The sequence below is a fragment of the Acanthopagrus latus genome, chromosome 8, assembly GCF_904848185.1.
Source record: "Acanthopagrus latus isolate v.2019 chromosome 8, fAcaLat1.1, whole genome shotgun sequence".
Taxonomy (NCBI): Eukaryota; Metazoa; Chordata; class Actinopteri; order Spariformes; family Sparidae; genus Acanthopagrus; species Acanthopagrus latus.
In genome coordinates, this window is record NC_051046.1 from 14,179,171 (window position 1) to 14,202,018 (window position 22,848).

Below are 22,848 nucleotides of genomic sequence, written 5' to 3' on the forward strand. Positions count from 1 at the left end.
TCTATTTTGGTGAGCCATTCACATTTGGAACAGACACTATAAATCTGATTGATTATTCTACATCCACTCTCAGAAAGTCTCCCTTGCTCACACAGCTTCCCTCCGTTTTGAGGTGTGACTCAAGGGGTTGTTCAGCTTCACTAAGGTACAGAGTTGCTAATATTCTGGTACTTTTGGATTGGAGTAAATTTGTTGTGGTATGTCAAACTTAATTCTGTTGGCTTGTCAGCATGCTGTGAGTTTAAAACAACTACTAACATATAGAGAGTCTGTGACATATGTAACTCAAATTAGTGTCTAGTCTTTACATCAATGTTTTTATTTGGATAATGTTGATTAAGGCTAACAGCAAGTTGAACATCTTACATGCCTGTGGATTATCTGGCCATTCACCTTTCTTGTCACGTATGCAGAGACTCTTGTCAGTTATGTTAACACATGCACTGACTCAGTACTCTGAAGTTTTGAATGTGGCACAAGTTATAGCTGCACAAATAATTGAAATATCATCAAAATTGTGATATGGCCAAGTGCCATAAAGAAATTGCAGAAAATGTAAAATGTATTGATATTTTATTTTTTGATAAAAAAGTGTGACAAAACAACATTATTATGAATAGCTGCCATGCTGCAGAGATACTCTGGCTTAAAAAAAAAACTTGTTCTCTAGATATAACAGAAAATATTTGTGTGGTACAGACCCCAACAAACAAATGTCACATCACCATGATTTGAATAGAGATGATGCCATAGTGATGATTTAATCGAATTATCTGAGAAAAATCAAAGCCGGCACTTAAACTATTGAATTTTGTTGCAGTATGTATTCAGTTGGTAATAACATTTCAATTCACTCTTGTGATTTTTCATTTGAATTCCAAATGTATGAGGAGACAAATAAAATATTTAAGTCTTCCTATATCTACAGAGTTATATTTATATATTCTATGATTATTTGTACTTTAACAAAGGATGATTACAATAAAGAAATTTAATGTAATGTAATGACAGCTAAATGCAAATAGTGGCAGCGCTATTTGTTTTCTGTTATTTTGACATAAAGTCTACCAATCAATGTAATGGCACCAGGGGACAAATGAGTGAGCAATAAATAACTTTGAGCTCTCAGCTTTAATGGGCAAATGAATGTTTGGAGTGGGTGAAATACTTTGACCAAAGACGTTGAAGAGATACTGCTCAATTGTACAGGTGTTAAAGGTGAAGGAGATTCTCTGTTTGCAATCATCTGCATGACAGTTTAAATTTAAATTGTGCAAAATGAGTTTTCATTTTCTTTTACTTTTCTCACTATAGTGTGTAAATTAAAGACAACCATGGCTGACCCGTGAGTATAATCACTTTTGTTTGAATTTAATGTGCTCGTTCAGTGTATACTCTAAAACTATATATTAATTCTAATTCTGTAAATAAAATGTTGTGTATTTTCTCCTTCTTTTTAATACTACAACAGACCTGTGAGTATATATCATGCCACATCTTTCAAAGTCCTTTTTATCAAGTTTCCATTGTTAACGCGACTATTCATGTCATAAAATCATGTATGATAATGGGATGTTTTCTGTTATACATAGTTGATCAATCACAGAATATAATGATATTTTTGTGTGTAAAAATCTAGAAAAAATCAAAGATCTCATCCTCTCGAAAGCTGGGGTTAAAGGTTTGATTTCTTCAATTTATCACAATTCATTTGATTTTGATGTAAGATGTTAGAATGCATGTCATTGTGAACATCTAAAGACCACTAACAGGAAAACGACTGTGAACATTACCTTACAAAGATGTGCAACAAGGTCGCTGGCAAGCATAAGCATGAAAGTGTGTATCCTGCAATGTCAGAAATGGTTGTGATGTTTTTACATATGTCTTGTATATGATGTCTGCATATGTAGAAATGTTCTTAGAAGCATGCGTCATACTCGTGGTGTAAACCCAAAGTGTGAACTGCTGCCCCCTGCTGGGTCGTGGATATACTGCAGGTTGGTCGGGAGAGGTAATTGACAATTCATAAATATGTTTTTTAATGTCCAATTTTGTCTTGAAGATTTTGTAAATTACAGTTAAAAATCTATGATTAAATATCTACATGTAAAAAGTAACCAGAACTCATATAACAAGGGGGTTAAATGACATGTTATTCTTCATTTGCTTGACCTATATCTATCCACTGCTTCCCATTCATATTTGCACCATCTACCGAATTAAACCCACAGTGACAGGTGACATTGCAATTCCAACAGGAGGGCAACATTATTTGACAGGGGAACAGACTTTGACACATCACTGGAAAGTATCTTATACCATGTCAATGACTGAACTGTAACTGCAGGTACTGCATGTTAAAAAAAAAATCACAAATTGTGACATGTATGTGGATGTTATAAGTTGGTAGAGCATGTACAGAGGCTGTGTCCTCATTCAAGCTGCACTGAATTCTTCAGCCTTTTTGCTGCATGCCATCCCCCATCACCCCCCTCTCCTGTCAACTATCTTGCTGTCCTACCAAATAAAAGCCCACAAGAATTTATTCAGATTGCACTGTATTACTTTATGCCAAACTTCACATGGAAATATTCTGTTAATGAAAAGAACAAGGGAAATACTGAGTCTCATTGTTGATCTAATGGGCTTAGAGATTCTACAGAAAAAGCCATTTTCACATATTCATTTTTAATTTTTTCCTCAGATCAGACTACTGGCAGTTGCTGCTCAGATGCTGCAGGAGGAAAAGGAGCAGAAGTTAAAGGAGAGAGAAGCTACTCTGGCAGAAAGAGTTCCTCCTCTTAGCATGTCTGGTCTTTCATTGCAAGAGCTGCTGGTGTTACATTTTGTTATAATCTTCAAAGTGTTCTTCTGTCACTATTTACAATAATTCTTACATCACTGAGTTCATGTTTTATTCCACTACCACTAGAGGGTGCATTTTACTGTCTTACAGGACCTTTGCAAAGATTTGCACCACAAGATTGATGTCGTAGATGAGGAGCGATATGATACTGGCCTCAAGGTGTCCAAAAATGACCAGGAGGTGAGCTGTTAAAGAACTATTAGGGAAATAGAAGTATGAAATGTTTTATTTTAAAATAACTGCATCCAAGTCTTAATTATGGAGACAGTCACAACTTAAAAGAGCTAAAATTGACAAACACTGCCTCTAACTGGCAGCACTGAGAATAACAAGACATTTTTTTTAGTTTTTATACCACCAAACCAGGCAGCCAAATATTTTGGAGCTCAGTGCAGTTTATGACTGTATTTTACAATGTTTTACAATTAATTGCTATAATACATGTTTTAAAAAATATACTTTTTTTTGTAAAGTAGTGGTGACTTATGGAGTTTCTCTCACTCTGCTGTGGTTGGATAGTTTTAAAAAGAGCTACTTTAGAGGAATTTGATCACTTGAACAAATGTGCACATTTATTAGCTTCAGCTAAAACTGAAAGAAAAGTGCAATATAATGTATACAGTCATACACTATAAGATTTTAACAATTTAGGGAAAAAAACAACTTCAGGTCTATTTACTGACATTTTCTTGAACTTTTAAACACATCTAGCTTTATCTGAAACTCCATCTGCTGAAGGAGTTTTCAGGATTCAGTTAACAGTTATTAAGCTGATAACCTAATTAACAAATCCATATGAGGATGCGGACAAGACAGCTTGTAGGAAAAAATACAAGAATGTCAGGAGCTTCCCTTTACACTGTGTTTATGTAAATAAATAGTAAGCATTGAGGGTAATAAGGTGTACTTGACTCACAACCAGATTGAAAACATGAACCTGAAGATCATCGAGGTACAGAGTAAGTTCAAGAAACCGACCCTGAAGAGAGTGAAGATCTCAGCTGAAGCCATGCTGAGCGTTCTGCTGGGCGGCAAACACAAGGAGTCCTTCGACTTCAAGGCCAACCTCAAGACAGTCAAGAAGGAAGAGGAAAAGGTAAGTCTGTCAACTGTTTTAGCTTCTCGGAAACATTCAGGTAACAGTCATTTCAGTGAAATTAACAGTCCATGTTATGTTTCCAACAGAAGGAGGAGGTGACTGACTGGCGTAAAAACGTGGAGGCCATGTCCGGGATGGAAGGCAGGAAGAAACTGTTTGATGCATCCGGCAACTGAAGAAACATTTACCTTGTTATCTTCTCCTTTTAATAAATTCTAATAAATCAATAATGAATTACTTACCGTCTTACCTGTATTATAATGATTAATGAATTGCAGGTAGTAATAGCTTTAAAACCAGGATTGTCTCGCTTGTAATTTTATAGAAATAGAAGAAAAACAACATATGTTATTTGAAAATTGACTATAGACTCCAAGGGGTCTTATAATTATTTTTCAAATACAAAACTTGAATTATACTGATACCGAATTTCTGCTTTGTAAAAGCAACAACTGTCGGCAGTAGTTCTCCTCAGCAGCCTTGTGATGGCAGCATAACTCTTTCAAAACATCACAGGACACTCAGACACAGCTACATTGTTTGTCCCTCTTTAATTCACAACTACTACTGTGTTTTCTGCTATCATTCAAAATGTATTGGCTATTAAAGATATAATGCTGGAAATGAAATGGTGCGGTTGCATTATTTGCTAAAGTTATTGAAGTTGGAGTATGTTGTCTTCATATTTGGTTTACACACTTGATACAAACATGAAACATGCATTTTTCTCCCAACAAAATAACAATCCTGTTATTGTTTTCTTCCACTGTAGCTGACAATAACCACAACTGATTGTGTGATAAACTTCAGTTTCACACATATAAAACTGGACTAAAGCTCCTTCAAGCGATGCCCTCTTCTCCTTGGTGAAAAGACACTAAGAAAGGATCGAAGGTGGACAGTGCCACTAAGAATTTTCACACCTCATACTTCTGGGATGTGAGAGACGCAGTGCAAGAATGGTGAGGACAGAGGGGCTATTTTAGTGAGCCACTCACATGAGCGCTGGAATCTATATATCTACCCTCTTTCTGTCCTCCTCGTCTCAGAAAAAGACGCCTGAGAGTATTTGTCACCTGCTGTATAAGGTAAGGAGTTTTATTTTGAAATAATTCAGAGCACGAGAGGATGAAACTCCAAAAGAAGGCTTTTTATAAAAATACTCTTGCTCTAAGTTGAGAAAACTGATGCTACTTTAAATACATCAATAAAAAAATAGCATGGCTGGGATTTTTACTTTTCTTTGTCATTTATTTTAATGCCACAACAGATTGTATTGTTTTTATTTCAATGAAAGCCGTCTCATCTAAATAAGGATTCTCCATGTATGTGAGTCAGGGTTGAGAGTTTTTTTTTCATGTTTCAAATCAGCTTGCTTCCTCTGATCTTGAACAGAAGTCAAGTAGAAGTTATAAATAACACAGACTGGATTTATTTATATCTGTTCGTCCTCTTTGCAGCTTAATTCCCTTTTGATTTCATAGTGTAATTTCAATTTAACTATTTTCAATGTAATAAGCTATATATATATATTTTATTTTGCTAATCTAATTAAAACACATTTAGAATTGATATTACAAATCAAGATTAAACCTGAAGTTTTGGTCTAGATTACTTGTCTAGTAATCATATCTAGTTTTCTTTTTTTTAGTTTTTTAAGCCAAGCAGAAGGTTTGACCTTTAGACAATGTCATGCATTGTTTTTGATCCCTGCTATGGAACAGCGACGTACCATGTACTGTATAGACTTTTTACAATCAGAAGTGATCAAAACTCATCAGTTTTGCCTGCTTTAGTTTTTTTTCTGTTCAAAGTAAATGAGCTAAGATATGTGTGCCCTTCCATAAAAATACATATAATTTTCCTCTTTCTTTCTTTTGTACTTTGGTAGATTTAACCAGGGGAGACACACACAGAACTGCAACCATGTCTGAGGCGTAAGTACCCATGTCCCATTTACTTTCATCATATAATGACATTTCAGCATGTGAAATTTAAAAAAAAAAATGTACCAACTCCACTTTTTCTCCTTCCCTTCTTGAATTATGAATATCATCACCCCCCTAACTGGATAGACCTTCGGTGAGTTGATTCCACTGTCAAAGATATAAGGAATATCTTTGATATATCTTAAAATATCTTAAATATAATTTGAATGATTAATCTACAGAAAGAGTTGTAGGACTAAAATAAGGATTGGTCTGTGTTCTGTATTCAATCCATAAAAATACGGGACTTTGATTTTTAATGAAACTTACTGAATTAACACTTGAACAAATAAGAAGAAGGTAAAATAAAAAAATGCAAATTTGTTGTGTTTTTGGGTTTACTGAATTTTAACTGCACTTTAACTTACAAAAGCTGTCTGTGCAAGAGGAGAGATATAGAACAATGTACTGACATTTGCCACCTTCTTTTCCAGAAACCAAAGCCAAAGATTTCTGCCTCTCGCAGACTGTTCTTAAAGGTATTCTATGTGAATTTGTGTGTTACAGCAGATGTTTACTTGCTTTTGACTCCTTCATCTGTTTTAAGTGTTGCTTTTGCACTCCCTAAGAAATTAATGTTACATGTCAGCAAGATGCAATACATGCATGAGCAGTAGGGACACTGTGGGTAAGATGCGGATCAGGTTACAGGGTACAGGTCAGAAGGAACATCAGCAAAGACAACAATGATGGAAAGTTTTGAAGATGAGGTAATAAGCTAATCACACTTGCCCCTGTCAAGATGTGAAGGATTTAGGGGTCTTACATATCATCAATAAAGGCACTACTGTCCTTATTGCTTAGAGTTACAGAGACAGTAACTTCTGCAGGTGTCTCCATGTTTATTGCTTACATCATCCCAGTTTAAAAGTTCTTTACAGACTGAGTTCTCTGGAGTTCCCTTTAGAGGAATCCTCCATTGACAAGTTAATTACACTGGCAAGAGTTACAACTGTTCATGATGCAGCCAGTTGTCTATGTGAAATATGTGGTGAAAAAGCATGTATATCTTTAGTCAAAGTGTTGGATAATAATGCTAAAAGTCTTGCTGTGAACCATACATTCTCTGGTTTGCTGAGGTGTATCTTTTATGCGTACCAGACCAAACTGCTTAAAAAGGCCATGGCCATGCTGGACATTGACAAGCAATCAAAAGAAGAAGAACGAGAGAGAACCCTCAACGAGAGAGTCCCAGCCCTCCAAGTGTCAGGCCTGTCTTTGCAGGATCTACAGGTATACAATCACTGAAGCATTTCAATCCACATTTTCTTTTTGTTTTTGTTCTAAATAAAATCAACATAAATCATTTAGCTGTCCAAGCACTTCACACAAATCTGTTTTTCCACCTACCCTTTTCTTATCTAGCTGTTAGTTTTGGTTGTATTTGCAGAGGATCTGAGGTATCTGTCACTACAACTTCTGTTTCTGTGCACAAAGCACTGGCAATTGACATCTGAAAACCTCAATAGCAATACCAAGAACAATTTCTCAGTTAGTCAGGATAATTGACATACCTCATTGTCAATGGTTTTTGGAGGGAACTTTAGAAAACACTTTCAGTATTAACTATGCATTGATCTGCCTATACTAAATGTTGCATATATTCATATAAATCCATACGATGATATATGTAATAAACAAATCAATGCTCATACACATAATGCACTGTCTCTGAAAATAGTGATTGGTAGCCAGGCTAGCTACATTCAAACACCATTCTGACATTTGGTATTTTAACAGGTCTAGTTCACTGAAGGTTTCTGTCCACAGAATCTTTGCAAAGAGCTACACCAGAAAATTGATGTGGTTGATGAAGAGCGGTATGACATTAATGCTAAAGTGGTGAAGAATGACAGAGAGGTAAGTAACATTTGTGAAAAACGGTTCTTTTTTTTGACAAAATCAAACATCTCTGGGGTGACAAGGGATGCATACTGTATGCAACCAATATTCACTGAATATTTTGAGGGCATGTTGAAGATGGCTTTGTGATTTGTGTTGTAAAAAGCTACAGGACCTGAATCAGAAGATCTATGAGTTGAAGGGCAAGATGAAGAGACCAGCCCTGAGGAGGGTGAGGGTGTCTGCTGATGCCATGTTGGGAGCTCTGCTGGGCGCTAAGGTTAAAGAGTCTGTGGACTTCAAGGCCAACCTTAAGACTGTGAAGAAAGAGGAGGAGAAGGTAACGACTGTTGGCTTTAACTTTAATTTAATACAAAATATCATGTGGTGTCACTTCATTTCACTTTATAAACTGAGAATAGTCCACTCAGCATTAGCGCTTCTTTCACCAAGTAAGGAAATTTGTGTTTGTAGATAATTTCTTTGTTGTAACAATGCTTCTTGCCAATAAATCTTATACCGTTGGGATGCCTGGTTATTTCCCTTTAAAATGGTACCAAATGGTGCATTTGTGGGATGAGCAGCAGAGGTAAGCATGTGGGTTGCGCCCATGAAAAATTGGCCAAATCTTCTCTGCCAAACAGCTTATTCTGCTGTTGACTCTTGTTTGGTGGATTGGATGATTGAAGTCTGAAGAAACAAGACATATGCCATTTAACAATCTATCATTTTAACAAACATGAGCCTCAGTAGTGTGTGGAAGAACCATACACAGCCACAACAGCCTGGCACCTCCTCCTCATGCTGGTTACCAGCTTGGTCAGACACTGCTGTGGGGTGGCGTCCAATTCTTCAACCAGCATTTGTCACAGTCAACATGGTTGTGTTGGTCACACAACACAGCTGATCCCACAAGTGCTCCGTGGGGTTGAGGTCAGGACTGCTGGCAGGCCATTCCATCCTCTCCACTCCCAAATTCTGGAGGTAGTGTCTGAGAAACCCCACTCTGTGTGTGACCAGGCTGGTGACCAGCATGAGGAGGAGGAGCCAGGCTGTTGTTGCTGTGTATGGTTCTTCGACACAATACTGAGGCTCCTGTTTCTCTTAAATTAATAAATTGTTAAATTGACAATATATCTTGTTTCTTCAGACTTCATCCAATCCAACAAACAACACAGTGCACAGTTTTTGCATATTCATACAAAATTGCCAGGTAATTAAGGCACCTTCACATAATGGCTTGAATAAAAAAAATGATGTGAAAACTGAACTTCTAAAAAGGTTTTAAGTGAACTAGAAACCTGAGAGGGGTTTCACTTGTTTAAAAGTTGCAGAGGAAGTTACTGTTCTCTATATCACCATGCTGTAGACATGTTTGTGCAAAGAGGCTACAAGTTCATGCACAAAATGAGCTGATTCAAGGTCTTCTTTTCATCCCACAGAAAGAGGAAGTGACTGACTGGCGTAAGAACGTGGACGCCATGTCTGGTATGGAGGGCAGGAAGAAGCTGTTTAATGCTGGGCAGTAGATTTCATTGAATTTTCTTTATGGTGGTGTTTGCTGCTCTAAAACAGGAGGAACCACTACATCATACGACTGTTGTTCACTTTACAGTGACAGTGAATATGAAGATCAGGTTAGCAACAGTTCATGTTTCAAGCGTGTAAATGACAACAGTGAACATGTTTACCTTAATGATAATTCATATCATACATATAGTTTTTTTTTTGTACAAAATTTATGATGTATTATGAAAAAACGTATGTATTTTATAAACTAGGGCACTATATTGCTTGTGTAGTTCTATGTACAATAATAAAAAGGCAAGAATCAGAGAGAATGCAGATTGTATTTGTCTATAATTATGAGTTTGAACAAAACTCCAATTCATACTCTCCCATACTGACTGAACATTGTCTACATATGTGTAGCCTACTTTTTATCATGGCCTCAAAAGACAACATAAACATGGCAAACAATATTTACGTGTATTCCAAAGGCAGCTAATGTTGTGATCCTGGCAAATGAATTAGTCTTCAACATTATGATGAGAAGAAGCAGTGCTCTGAATCGTATATCAAATAATAAAATGTCAATTGAGTTGCTCGCATAATCATTGTCCTACAATTATTGTGGAATGATTTTGCTCTCCTTACAGGACTGTAAAAATATGTACTCTTAGATCACATTATTGCCCGATATTGTAGGCTGTATTGTCAAGAATGTCTATTGTCAAATGTCAAATATTGGAACTGTTTCATGAAAATACTAGATATTGTAGGTTTTTAGCATAAATCTGATGAAGCCAGGTATTTACTTTATTGTTTGGGGTCACATTACATGAATTCACCTGTCATTAAGGGTTCAAAGGCTAGTTCTCAAATGGCAAAGCTTTGCCATTTTTAGGCTGAGACTAAACTTTTGGTTTAAGGTGAAATTTGTAAAAGAAAATGGACAAAATCCAAAAGTAGCTCCATAAACGTAGTCGGCTGCGTAACCGCTAACTGCTGCTTGCTATACACTTTGCTGTAGCTATCTCTAGTTGTAGCAACAACTAAACTAATTTAAGGATATATTTCAACCCAGAGGTGACTGGGAAGAGAGAAACCAGGATGATTTTGATGAGTTTAATTTTATGTCTGAATGAAATGTGTTTTACAAAGAGGCAGTGAAGCTCATCTTAATTTGGTGACATAAAGAGATCTGAAATTAGAAGGTTGTGCTATCTTTTTAGAAAGGAAAAAGATGTGAGAATATTTGCTTTCTTGATATTGCATAAGTTTATTTTGTTTATTAAATGGCTCTTGAGGTTCAAAGTGGCATAATGAAACAGGAGGCTGGGACTAGCTAGTTACGTGTTAGCATACTAGCTTCAGTAGATATCTCACAACATAACACAATAAAACAACACAGAGATGTCTTTGACAAAACATCAATTCTGTTGTTTCTTTTCAGTCTTCAAATAATATCACCTAGGTTTATTCTTTAGGATGTTTTAAACTGAAATTCTTGCCATATCTTTGGTTTTGCTCCTTTAATCAATAAAATCTGACTTCAGTGAAACACTGAGAAACTGTTAACTCTTACCTGAAGTGCTTTAACATCACTGTACTTTATGTTTGGATGAACAACATTGTGGCAGTATTTACCAAACTAGTGGAAAATAATTCATTTTTCTTCCATACACTGACATAGCTTTGAGCTACAACATCCCTCAAGTTTTCACACGCCCCTGCATCACTTGGGGCGGGTAAACGAGCTTACATAAACTTTCCCTTTCCCCTTCCTGTAAACAAAGTTATCTTAAAATGCTTTCTGTCTCCACAAACACCATAAATCCCCTGAAAACTGTAAACCACAAAGCCCACAAGCGAAAGAACATCAACACTTAGCTGGCAGGCCGTACCTCTCTAGCACATCCATGAATAGCGGGTCACTCCCCTTCTCCTCCCTCCACTTCGAACGTGCCCGGCCGTTACAACTCCTCCTAATATGGGCATAACGTTCGACAAAGGAACCGCCCAAATGCGATATCCGCCACTCTGATTGGAGGAGCGGATTATCAATCATCAGTTGATAGGGAAGCTGTACATGGCCTGGCCGCTACTGTCAACACTCACGACTGTACTAGCTACATTCAAGCCGGATTTACAACCCACACAGGGTAAGACGACATTTTCAAAATGTTGTGATTGTTTTGGGGTGAGTCTTTACTACTGTTTTGTTTTTTTTTTCACACATTGTTCCCGTCTTTACCTCGGTCTGCGCAACAATAATACACGCTGTACTAATGGTTATCTACATAGCAACACGTCCATGCATCCATTCAGACTTGCCGAAAGGCTTGGCGGCAGCATCCAATGAATTATTTGTGTGTAGCTATGATAGTTAGCAATCATTGGCGACGTTTGTTTTGTGTCCACTCGCTGAATAAGGCTAGTTAATATGGGTAAACATACATAAACGTTACAGCTATATTCCTTTAGTCTGTCACCTTTTCAAATCAACCTCTGACCTTTTGCGGGCACTGACTCCGTGAGGACCCTGCTCCTGAGCTCAGATCGCACACACAGCCCTGTGACTAAGTAAGGTTTGGATATTAATGCGTGTAATATTTTCCCTTCTGTTATCACTAACTTTTCTGTTCATTCCTGTTGGATGTGTGCAGGTTCTTCTGCTGCTTCGGATGTCCAAGTACAAACTATTTCTGCTGAGGCATGGGGAGGGGGCCTGGAACAAAGAGAACCGTTTCTGCAGCTGGGTGGACCAGAAGCTGAGCGAGGATGGGGTGAAGGAGGCCCAGGACTGTGGCCGACTCCTGAAAGAGCAGGGCTACAAGTTCGACTTAGTATTCACCTCCATACTCAGCCGCTCCATCCAGACAGCATGGCTGGTGCTGGAGGCGATGGGTCAGGAGTGGGTCCCTGTTGTCAAGTCGTGGAGACTGAACGAGCGCCACTATGGCTCCCTGATTGGCTTGAACCGAGCAGAGATGGCTCAACAACACGGCGAGGAGAAGGTGAAGCTATGGAGAAGGAGCTACGCCATCACTCCACCTCCGATTGATGAATCCCATCCTTACTTCCTGGAAATCTACAATGATCGCAGGTACACCACATGTGATGTGCCAATCAAAGACCTCCCCCGAGCAGAGAGCCTGAAGGAGGTGTTGGACAGGCTGCTGCCATACTGGGACAGCACCGTGGTGCCAGAGATAAGGAGCGGCAGGACTGTGCTCATTTCTGCTCATGGAAACAGCTGCAGAGCTCTGCTGAAACATCTGGAAGGTATGCTACCGAACTGACCCATGCTATTATGATCAGTGCAGCTCTCTCAGCCTTTGTGTATTTGTGCAGGGAATGCATTCTGTTGAATTCACCACAGCTTCTGGTCTATAAAGGCTCCTGTTTTTTCTAGTGGTCAGTCACTGAATTTGGGAGGACATATCTCAATTCCAGAAATGGAAGGTTGAACTTATGCAAAAAGGCCAGTGAGTTTATGTTACATTTGGATGTGGCTATGAACTTCACTCTGACCTTTCCCTTGGGGGTTCCATGTGTCACAGGACACTCAGCGACTTAACACACATCAGCTGTTACATAATATAATGCAGCACAGGATATACACACACAGAGGCTGCAGTTATGTTATTGTCTTACTTTTGGCACGTAACTAACAGAATTTCCTTACAGAATTTTTGCTTGTTGTACTGACGCAAAATGAAAGGATGCACGATATCGTCATGCCCGGTTATACCTAGTTAATCCGGCCTGATCTTAATACTACTGTCCTTCTTTCAACAGGTATATCGGATGAGGATATTGCCAGCGTTACTTTACCTACAGGGATACCTGTGCTGCTTGAGTTGGATGAAAACCTCAAGCCGGTGAAACCCCGGCAGCTCTTGGGAGACCAGGCGAAGATTCAGGCAGCAATTAAAAAGGTGGAGGACCAGGGAAAAGCCAAACCATCAACTTGAATGCACTAAACTGGCTGTAAGACTTAACATAGCTCCGTTCTGGTTGCCTGTTTGCACTTTTATCAGGTACAGTGAAAACTCTTGAAAAGACTCCAATAACTCAATATTTAACATCTGACAATAACAACAGTACATTGTTGTTTTAATGGATAGGTGTAAGTCTTATAGGGAAGTGGCTGTATGTGTAATAAGGGCCTGGCGTGGATCCAGAGTGTGTGTGTCACAGGTAAGACTGATCAGACAAGTGCAGGATAAAGTTAGAGATGTACTGTAAATCTGTAAACACTGTGTTGACTTTAGTTATGTGTATGCACTGAGGAAATGTTTGATACGTATGTGATTTTTAAGCTACTTGTCCCTACTTGTGCCAGCATGGTGATGCTAAAGTTATTTATATATTTAATCACTGACTCTACCTTGCAGATTGATAGTTACGCAATGGGGCTAAAAACTCAATCTACAGAAAGTAAGAACTCCTTGACTGAAGATTATTTTCTGTTACACGGACTAGCTTTAGGAATATGTGCCTTCTGTATTAATGTAGTGCTCAAATTCAGCTACTTTTCAAAAGCTTCTTTTAACTAGAGCATCAGACAGGCCATATGGTGGTTTTATTTAAGAATAAAAGCACTCTGTTAACAAATCTTACCTCATAGAAATTGATAGCCAGGCTGTTCATTCCAAGAACGGGGATACTTGTGAGCCACATAAATGCTGTTAATTAGCAAAACCACTGAAATATTCTACTGTCCCACACTTACATGTCCTTTTAAATGACTTACTCAGTAAAAATTAGACAGCTGAAGTTGTTTTTCTGTGAGGTTTTACAGTTAATTAACTAGGTTGAGTCTAACACACTGTGGTCAACAACCATGGCTATTTGGTATGATAACTGGCTTATGCTTTGCACTTTATGAGGATTGTTTATTATTATTATTCTGTTCTTGATTTAATGCGAAAACTGTGAGTCAAAAAAACATTGGTTTTGGACAAACAAATTTAACTGTAAAATACAAGCACTGTTTCGATTTTAATTTTCAATTCTAAATTATTAACGAACATGTGCAATTTGTTGTTGCTTTTGTGATGTTAATTACATGAGAGAAAATGTTACACGCTACTATTGAGTTGGCACAGTATGTGTCATAGCTGCACTATCTTACAGGTCATCCTTTGTTACTACTGTGTGTGGCGACGTCATTGTACTGTATGTTGTATTGTGTCTCTTGTTTGATGTATCACACTTTGCATAATTTTGTGTTTTTCCAGATAGTTGTGTTTCTCTGACACTGTCCCCTCTTCTCATTTCTCAATGTGAACGTCTTCGCCCCCTTTCCTTACCTCCTATGCTTGCGTCTGAGTCCCTTCCATATGAGATGCAAGCAGAGGAGGCGAGGAACAGACGCGAGGGGTCGAGGCGTTAAACAATTGAAATGTCCATGCCTTATTTTTTTTTTATTTCGCTTTTTATTTAAATATGACGTGTGGCCCAGCAGCATAATCTGCTGTGTTTTGTTATTTCTGTCAGATGAGCATAATAGTGCTCATGACAATTGGTATATTAACTTTTGATTTTTTGCACAATGTGGCATAATCCAGCATAAAAAATATCAAGGTGATATGCTACTACAATGGCTTGTATATGCCAGCTGTGTCACTTTTATGCACCTTTTGTGCATCTTCGCTCAAAGTTCCTCTGGAAAGCCTCCCCTGCCCTAAAGCTGTATTTTAGGAACTGAGTCAACTCTCGATGTAATGTGCTAAGATCAATTTTTGGGTCAGAAATGAACGAAATAGAGAAATGAGAAGAGCCCAGTTACTTTGTACACTGGTCTGTTGTGTCAGAATTGAAATAGACAAGTAATGATCATGCATTTGTGGAAAACACTGGTTTATTTTAAATTTCATGTAAGATGATTTAATGTCTTCCCTGCTGTTCACACCTTACCATATGAGAGTCTGCACGATGAAATAAAAGGGAATTTAAATTTTCCATAGACAGTTTTTTATTTATTTCTGTGTCAATTTCAAGGTTCATTTCATAGTATAGTTAATCATTTTGCAGCAAGAAGGTATGTCAGATGTCACACTGGCATGAATTTAATCAAACATTTTGTGATGGAGCACTGGAAACAAATTAGAAAATGAACAACAATGCAGTTTGGGAAGTACAGATATGTGTGCGATTTGGGTTCTGGTTGCCTTTAGCCCACTGGAAATAGTAAACAGCTGAGCCTGTGTGGATCCAGAGGGATGACTCTTTATTTGTCAACCACTTTTGTAATTTGGCTAAACCAGTGGGGCTTAGCCAGGGGAAACCCTCTAATTGGATGGAAATATTCTTAAAAGGACATAATGATTAACTTGATTCTTATTCCCAGTTTTGTGGCAGGAATGATGCAGACATTATGATGTACAGATCACAGTGCCTGTATGTAACTGACTAGGCAACACATCTTGTACTGCAGAGGTGCTTCATACAGGCATCTGAAGAACATTTAATAAAAGTGAATTCACACTAGGGCTGTTGCGGCATAACAAATTCACACCGCAGTCAGATCTATCTTTATCTTTGTTTAGTGTTTGTTTCTTCTCTTTTTAGGCAAATATATTACCCTCAAAAGTATAGGGAGGTGGACAGAGTCTTTTGATATCACGATTATTGTGAAAATCACAATATCACAAACACACCAGCAAGAAATTGAAATATAAGCATATGCTCGTTCTCGAATTGCTTTGAAAATGCAGCGATGACATACAGCAATTTAGTGATGCAAAGTCATGTAGAAAGGAAACTGCCTGATACACAGAAAGACTCTTTTAAAAACCATATCCGAGCAGTACATGAATCAGATAAGATAAACCTTGAGTGATATTAACAAAAGTTAATCAATTGCGTGATGAATTAACTGTGTAAACTAGAGGTATCAGTGACCTTGCAGTTAAACATCAGCCCTGTGTGAACATCACTGGGATGCAAGTGGAGCAGGCGGAGCTGCTCCCTGCATGCTGTGCTTATAAACCTCTGGCTGCTCTCCCTCTGCTGATTTTCACCAGGAACAATCGCTCTGGTCTGTCGGCAAGCCGGTGAGTTTAATGACGATAATGTGTGATGGTGTCTTATAACTTGCAGATAAAGTAGGATGACTTATTTTTACTGATTTAGAGGCGGAGTAATCAGAGATGTGACTTGAGCAGATTGATGCCTGCTAAAACTGCACTAGTGTCCATAGATCATCATTTTTATTTCATGACAAGGTAGGTGCACGGCTCATTACCAAGGCTTCCACTTAACCAGCTGGTTTGGATTAAGAAGAGAAGCTCTAAACAAAAAATGAAAATACAACTTAGTTATGTTATGTTACACAGATAGATACCTAACTCCTCTGCTAGGAAATAAGGTTTTCATATGTATAGCGCTCATGATTCTCACTCTCCTTCAGAACCATTGAAAAGGGTTCAGCAACAGCTGGACAGCATGGCATGACACTGTTTATTATCTGGACAAAAGCTATAAAGTTATACAGTTCCTGTGAGTGGAGGGTCATCCAGTTAACTCCTCAGGGGATTCTCACAAAGTTGGAAATATAACACTGACATAATTAAGTAGACCTCTGCCGGAGGATCAGATTTAAAAGGCATGAAATGGTTTCAGAAGGGAGGACCTGCATTGCTCTAACAGGGGATGACAGAGAAGCGGCAAATTTCTCATTCCCTTTTCACGCAGTAGTCGTAAGCTGGGACATGTGAATTTTGTTAGTGTATCCTTCGCATTATCGGTGACTTGCATCTGCTCCGTCCACCACAGCAGTGAATACTATAATTTGACTTCAGTTTCTGTCACTCATACACTGAGCAGACATCTGGCTGTGGAAAAGCTGTTTGCAGTTGTTGACATGCCAAAGTCAGGCTCCTATTCCTTAGATGGTATTGCAGATAAAGGCTACAACCACATGGGGTTCTGAGTGTGCGAAGTTTATGAGCACAGGCTCATCTCTTTGAAAACTGGAAACGTGCTCAGGAGCATCCTCTCCCGCTCTTGTTTACCAAAATCATGAAAGTGAAAACAGCTGCAGTGAAATTTTTGTACACCCTTCGCGAGAAGAAGAGGTCACAGATTTGTGTTTAATGACATGTTAAGCTGTGGCTGATCTCTGTTCCCCATAAATCTTGTGACGGTAGTTACATGGTCAGAACTTTTTAATAACTTTTTAAAAGTCTCAGTGGTTTGTGACTCAGATTTGCCAAATGAGAGGAGAGAAGGCTGTCTGCTCTCTAGTTGCGCAGGTGGGACACTTTAAATTGGACAGGAAATGGTTTTCCACATGAGCAAATTATGGGAGGGGTAGAGGTGAGCGTTAGTGGCTCTGACATTAATGGACTCATTCATCAGCAATCAGTCTGCCATCAGATACTTAGATGTGAGGGGAAATAACATTCCTTGCATCATTACTGGACGGACTTAAAAGTAGGATTTATGTGATGAATAACCAGCTGTTCCCTCTCTTTAAAACTGCTATTATTATAAAATCAGAAACATAGTTTCCTTTTAATGACAGTAATAATAACAATCAGCCCTCCACTTGTCCTTTCTGCCTCCCAGCAGCATTATGGAAAAGTGATCAATAGCAGTCACAATGTAAATAAGTTATTCTTGGATTGCCACTTTGTACAGCAGAAGGTATTTCCTAGAATAAACCATGCTCACTGTCCATGGCCTTGCACTTTGCCAAGCTGGGACACTACAACTAACACTGCCTGTGTACTTCCTTAAAAGGAGGCCAAGTACACCATCTCAGCTGATGGGATACAGAACAGGGAGTGCACATAGCTGCATCAATTTCCATTGAATATAGTCGAGGAGGAAATTGTAACTTAGCTTTGGATTTGGATCAATTTTAGACTCTTGTGTCACGATATTTTATTCCAGTTTGAATTATCACTCACACTGAGCTGTTGTCATGCTCAAACAAGCAACAATTTCTCCTTTTTTTGTGAACCAGTGCATTGATGATGGACTCCTTGTGACATACAGATAAACTGAAGAGCTCTCCACTTCACCGGTCAGTGGTTACTGTTCACAAGACAACACACACTCCTTTTCAACCAAACTGTACACAAACATTTTAACGAGCAGCAGAAAAGGTCACTGCTACAGTATGTTGTGGCTTGTAAACTGTGTGGAATTTGTATCTTGGTCAGTGACTTTTTCATACATGACCATGTTTGGACATGTGGAGTAAGAAGCTGCAGCTTCTTGATTGATTGCAAACGCCTCTCAGGCAACTGTTTATTCTATAAGTGCTTTGGAGCACTTTCTTTATCTTAAAACAAGAGCCTGCTCTGTTTATAGGCTGTTGAGTTATCTGAGGGCATACACGCATATTATGTTTATTTAGCTAATGCTGTCATTCAGTTTCCAGTATTTTTCTATTGATCGGAATGACAAAGGTTTACACCACCCCTCTCAATTGGATTGATCTGATTCATTCCGATCAGGCCAGATCGGATCAGTCTGTCAGATCAGACTGAAGTACATGAGACATTTTCATTCTGACTCTGATTATGAGTGGAATATTAGGTTCCATGTAAACGTAGCTAATGTCAGTTCAGTTACAACTGCTTTAGAGCTGCGGCAGCTTTCTTTTATGTATTTATTACAGATTTTACTGGAATGACTACAAGAGAGAGTGTGTGTGTGAGAGAGAGAGCTGTAATATCCAGTTGCCTGCATGTCCTTCCCGATTAAAGATGTTAGGTCCACTGTAATTTGCCAAACCAAACGTAAATCACGCATTAGGAACAGTCTTTGATGCAACATTATGCTTCCCTCTGCTTTCTATTGATGTCCGATTAATTCACTGGCAAACAATCTTCAGAGACGCCATCATGGAGCCGGTAATTACAAAGTCAGACAATACAAATAGCACATGTTGTCTACTTATTGCTAGGACGAACAGAGACACAAACAAGGACCCTGCAATTGATGTAGTTACGGGACTTTTAGTGGAAGGCTTTTACATTTTGTATCTTCAAGCACTTTCTTGAGGAATTTGAAGACTAAAGTTAGAAACAAAGGACACATCTTTGGTCTTACTGTGATTTTCTGTTATTACTTCCAAAAAGGGAACTGTTTTTTCGAAGCACGTCATCAATCCATGCCTCCAAAACTAGTCACTGCAAAACTATGAACTGTATTTATCCTTTCACATCACTCTATTAACACATAATATATTCAGTGGTTTCTTCCCTAAAATGCCAGCAAAAAGTTTCATGCTTTCTGTAGACTCCCTGAACCTCCTGGAAGCACGGCCCTTCTTTCCCCTTCTACTTTGCAGCTGGGGCCATTATTGCTCCTGAATGTTCTCCCAGTCTAATCTCAGTACAAAATGACTACAGATTTGAATAAGAAGCCTTTGTAGATAAAATGCTCACAGACCAATGTCATGTTTTGATGATGTGTTTCCCTACCAGCTGCAGCTGATGCTTGGATGTTCCCTCTGGTATTGTCTACATGCTGTAGCTTATATTGTAGTTATCAGGTCTAATATGTGCTATATGTAGCCTCTGTGTGTATATATTTGAGCTATCAATGTAGCAGCAGGACCCACCAGCGGTGACATGACAGCTGCATAATAATTTGGTATGATTTTTAAAGCATAGATGAAACTGTTAAAAGTAAAAAAAAAAAAAAAAAAAAGAAAAAGATGATAATAATGGTAAACATACTACACTGCAGCCACATGACTTTACTGTAAATTGATCGAGTCGTAAAGTTGGAGTCAGAATAGTTCAAGTCCACCTGTAAAGAACTGGCAAGTAGAGGAGCTTACATGCTCAGTGTTTAATGTCCCCGACGACCTCTGTAGTCTGCTTTAGCCACTAGTTACCCATCAACTTTTTTTGAGACACGTCAGCACTTTTATTTGCGTGTGACGTATTAACTAGTGTATTTTATTGTGTACAACAAAACACCTTATATCAGGCATTAAACCTAAAACCCACTGACTTTGAGAAGAGGCAGTCAGAAGTGCAAAACTGCTGACTCATCTGTGGATTTTACGATTAATTCCTGCTGCAGTCTATTAAAGCTTGTTCTGGTACGGACAGCTTGTGATTAGACATTTGACAGAATGAACACACAAGCTATTTATTCCAGTCTACATCACAGTCACATTGGTGTCAGGCAATTAGATGCAGCCAGCAGAAAGAGAGGATTGTTTCCCTGTCACTGCCCTTCTCCTCTTGTGACAGTTGCGAGCATCTATAAGAATATGCATGAGCTGTATCTGGTGAGCACTGGGGGAAGCACTACGCAGTCGGTAAGCCAATGACGTGCTTCAATTTGCACGTGAGCAGGGTGACCGTGCAGAGGTAGAGAAAGAGGAACTGCACCGGCTTTTGATCCTATCACCAGGCCACAAAAAAGGAGAACTTGCCCAGATGAGACAAACTAGTGACAGATGTATGAATTAGAATCTGTCCTGGGCATCATGTGGGAGTGATTTGTGAGCTTGACTCCACCTCTCGACAGAAAAGACCGTAACAGCCTGTAACAAGCTGTCTCGTATAAATGAGGAGATTAAGAGAATCTCGTGCAGTTAAAGAGTTTGGAGCTTTGAGGGATTGTTTCCGTGTCATGGACAGGTACAGGCAGACATTTCTGTCTAAACTAAAATGATCAGTGGGGGCTTTATATTTGGACCTCAGTGCTGAAGCAGGTATAATTCACTGCTCACAGCACACCTCTAATCCATACAAATCAACTGCCTGGTGACTGATGGGACAGCTGTTTGGGGCACCCACATTTGTGAACAAAGTTGGGGATGGAAAGGCATTCACCTCCAGCTGCCAGAGTGGTGGCCTTTTAAACTTTGAATTTTCCCTGAGCCCTGCTGGACCCGGGCCAATCCAAACAGGCCTGGATCATGACTCTGACATGTCTGCAAGCTGTTAGCCTGCAGGTCAGTCAGTCTTTGTCTGCTGCTCCGTAGAGTCCATAATGCTCCAGCTCCTGGCTGAGAAACAGACCGGCTTTTTTGTCATTCCCACACTTTAATTCGTCCCATATAAGAACAGCTATGAGGGAGTGATGGATAACAGTTAGTCTCACGTTTGGCCGTGAGAGGAGTCATGTTGCATGTAACGGTTCACCAATTTGATAAGAGCTGGAAAGCAACACTTTCAATTTGAGCTGTTACGCTTTCATTGGAATTGTGGCCGATGACAAAAATGAGGTTGCTCATAAAGAAAATGGTGATGATGACACAGACAAAGACACAAGGTGACCCTGACATGATGACTGATGCACACACAATACAGGACACCGGAGATAACATAGCTGGAATACCTCTAAGGCCATCACCGTGAAGGATGTGAAGGTTGTTGGGACGAGGATTGAGTCATGGTGCTGTTGTAGACACGTGCATCTGTAGGTAATCCTGTAAATATGAACAGAAGTTGAGGGGCCCAGACACACCAGACCAACATAAAAGAACTAGTGACAACAATGGATGGCCAACTTTACATCACTTGTGTCTTGACCACAAATCTGCACTTTGACCAGACTGCTAGACTATAGACTGCGGAAAACAGTTGTCACTACTGTCACTTGATATACAGATTCTTCTAAATGAGAATATGTCTGATAAAAAGTTGCAAACGGCACTTGCAATGAGGCAGAGGAGAAAATTAAGAAGAAACTGCACTAAAGCAACACGCCCAAGGCACTTTTCCTTTCTTTATTCATTTCTCTTCTCTTACACTGATTTGCTTAGCTGAGCAGCCCATCAGAGTGATTTCTCTCACAGACAGGCTCTTCTGCCAATTCTCCATGCTCAATCAGCCAAAAAGCTGCCGACAAGGGCCGACTACTGCCAACAGTGCGGGACACACCACAACAACTTGGGCAAAAGGAAAATATCGGGTATGTTTGGGCCCTTCGACCTCGTGGCGTTGGCTGAAATGTTGTTTTCATGCTACCAAATATCAAAGATATCAATCCAAAATACATTTCAAAAAGTGTATGGTTGCACTAGAGTTAAAAAAAAAATCAGGGGATCATCATATGTATAAGGATTCACTGGCAGGAGCCATAGATGTCTGGACAAACATTGGTCCCAATCAGTCTAGTAGATGTTGAGATACGTCACAGAATAAGTGTAAGCTCATTCCACTGATGGTCAGGTGATCGCCAACACTGATAGGATTTACATCCATGCACGTCTGTAATAAAGTTCATGGGAATGATAGTCAAGGCAGTGTTAGTCACTGAGTTAAATAAGTCAAGACAGATTGACTGACCAACATCTGTGGAGCTATGTCGCCAGGGAGGCTGAACAATTCACTTGGTATATTCTCGTTTTTTTCCCCTCTTTTTTCCCAGCTCTTTATTCCTGCTCTCTACAGCTCGTTATGTTTTATACATTAGCAGCAGCCACCTCTCCAGACCTGTACAAATGTTTTGTCCAATAAGTGGGTTTCAGTAAAATCACTGTCCTGTTGTCCAGGGAAATGCTGTGTAGGAGAGTGTCATTCTTTTTTCCAGGAAAGCTCTCAACTGTCCTCTCA

At 39.1% G+C, this 22,848-nt stretch overlaps 4 protein-coding genes across 4 annotated transcripts in view; all 4 read left to right on the forward strand.

The window, feature by feature from the left end:
• The first annotated feature begins 1,828 nt into the window (after window positions 1–1,828).
• On the forward strand, window positions 1,829–4,192 carry LOC119023929 (troponin I, slow skeletal muscle-like). Its single transcript, XM_037106235.1, has 4 exons — window positions 1,829–2,839; window positions 2,960–3,049; window positions 3,792–3,965; window positions 4,055–4,192. Exons 1-4 carry the CDS (start codon window positions 2,735–2,737, stop codon window positions 4,142–4,144), a joined length of 459 nt encoding a protein of 152 aa, XP_036962130.1. The 5' UTR covers window positions 1,829–2,734; the 3' UTR covers window positions 4,145–4,192.
• Window positions 4,193–4,934: 742 nt separating this feature from the next.
• Window positions 4,935–10,220, forward strand: LOC119023926 (troponin I, slow skeletal muscle-like). The gene is made up of 8 exons (XM_037106230.1): window positions 4,935–5,056; window positions 5,860–5,905; window positions 6,044–6,050; window positions 6,391–6,435; window positions 7,058–7,189; window positions 7,727–7,816; window positions 7,965–8,138; window positions 9,241–10,220. Exons 2-8 carry the CDS (start codon window positions 5,895–5,897, stop codon window positions 9,325–9,327), a joined length of 546 nt encoding a protein of 181 aa, XP_036962125.1. The 5' UTR covers window positions 4,935–5,056; window positions 5,860–5,894; the 3' UTR covers window positions 9,328–10,220.
• A 1,095-nt stretch (window positions 10,221–11,315) lies between these two features.
• On the forward strand, window positions 11,316–15,275 carry bpgm (2,3-bisphosphoglycerate mutase). The gene is made up of 3 exons (XM_037106228.1): window positions 11,316–11,463; window positions 11,968–12,586; window positions 13,103–15,275. Exons 2-3 carry the CDS (start codon window positions 11,986–11,988, stop codon window positions 13,276–13,278), a joined length of 777 nt encoding a protein of 258 aa, XP_036962123.1. The 5' UTR covers window positions 11,316–11,463; window positions 11,968–11,985; the 3' UTR covers window positions 13,279–15,275.
• A 1,037-nt stretch (window positions 15,276–16,312) lies between these two features.
• cald1b (caldesmon 1b) overlaps window positions 16,313–22,848 on the forward strand; it is a 28,997-nt gene continuing 22,461 nt past the window's right edge. The window contains exon 1 of the mRNA XM_037106691.1: window positions 16,313–16,365. The gene's annotated coding sequence lies outside the window, so the exon portion shown is untranslated. The remainder of the gene's footprint in view (window positions 16,366–22,848) is intronic.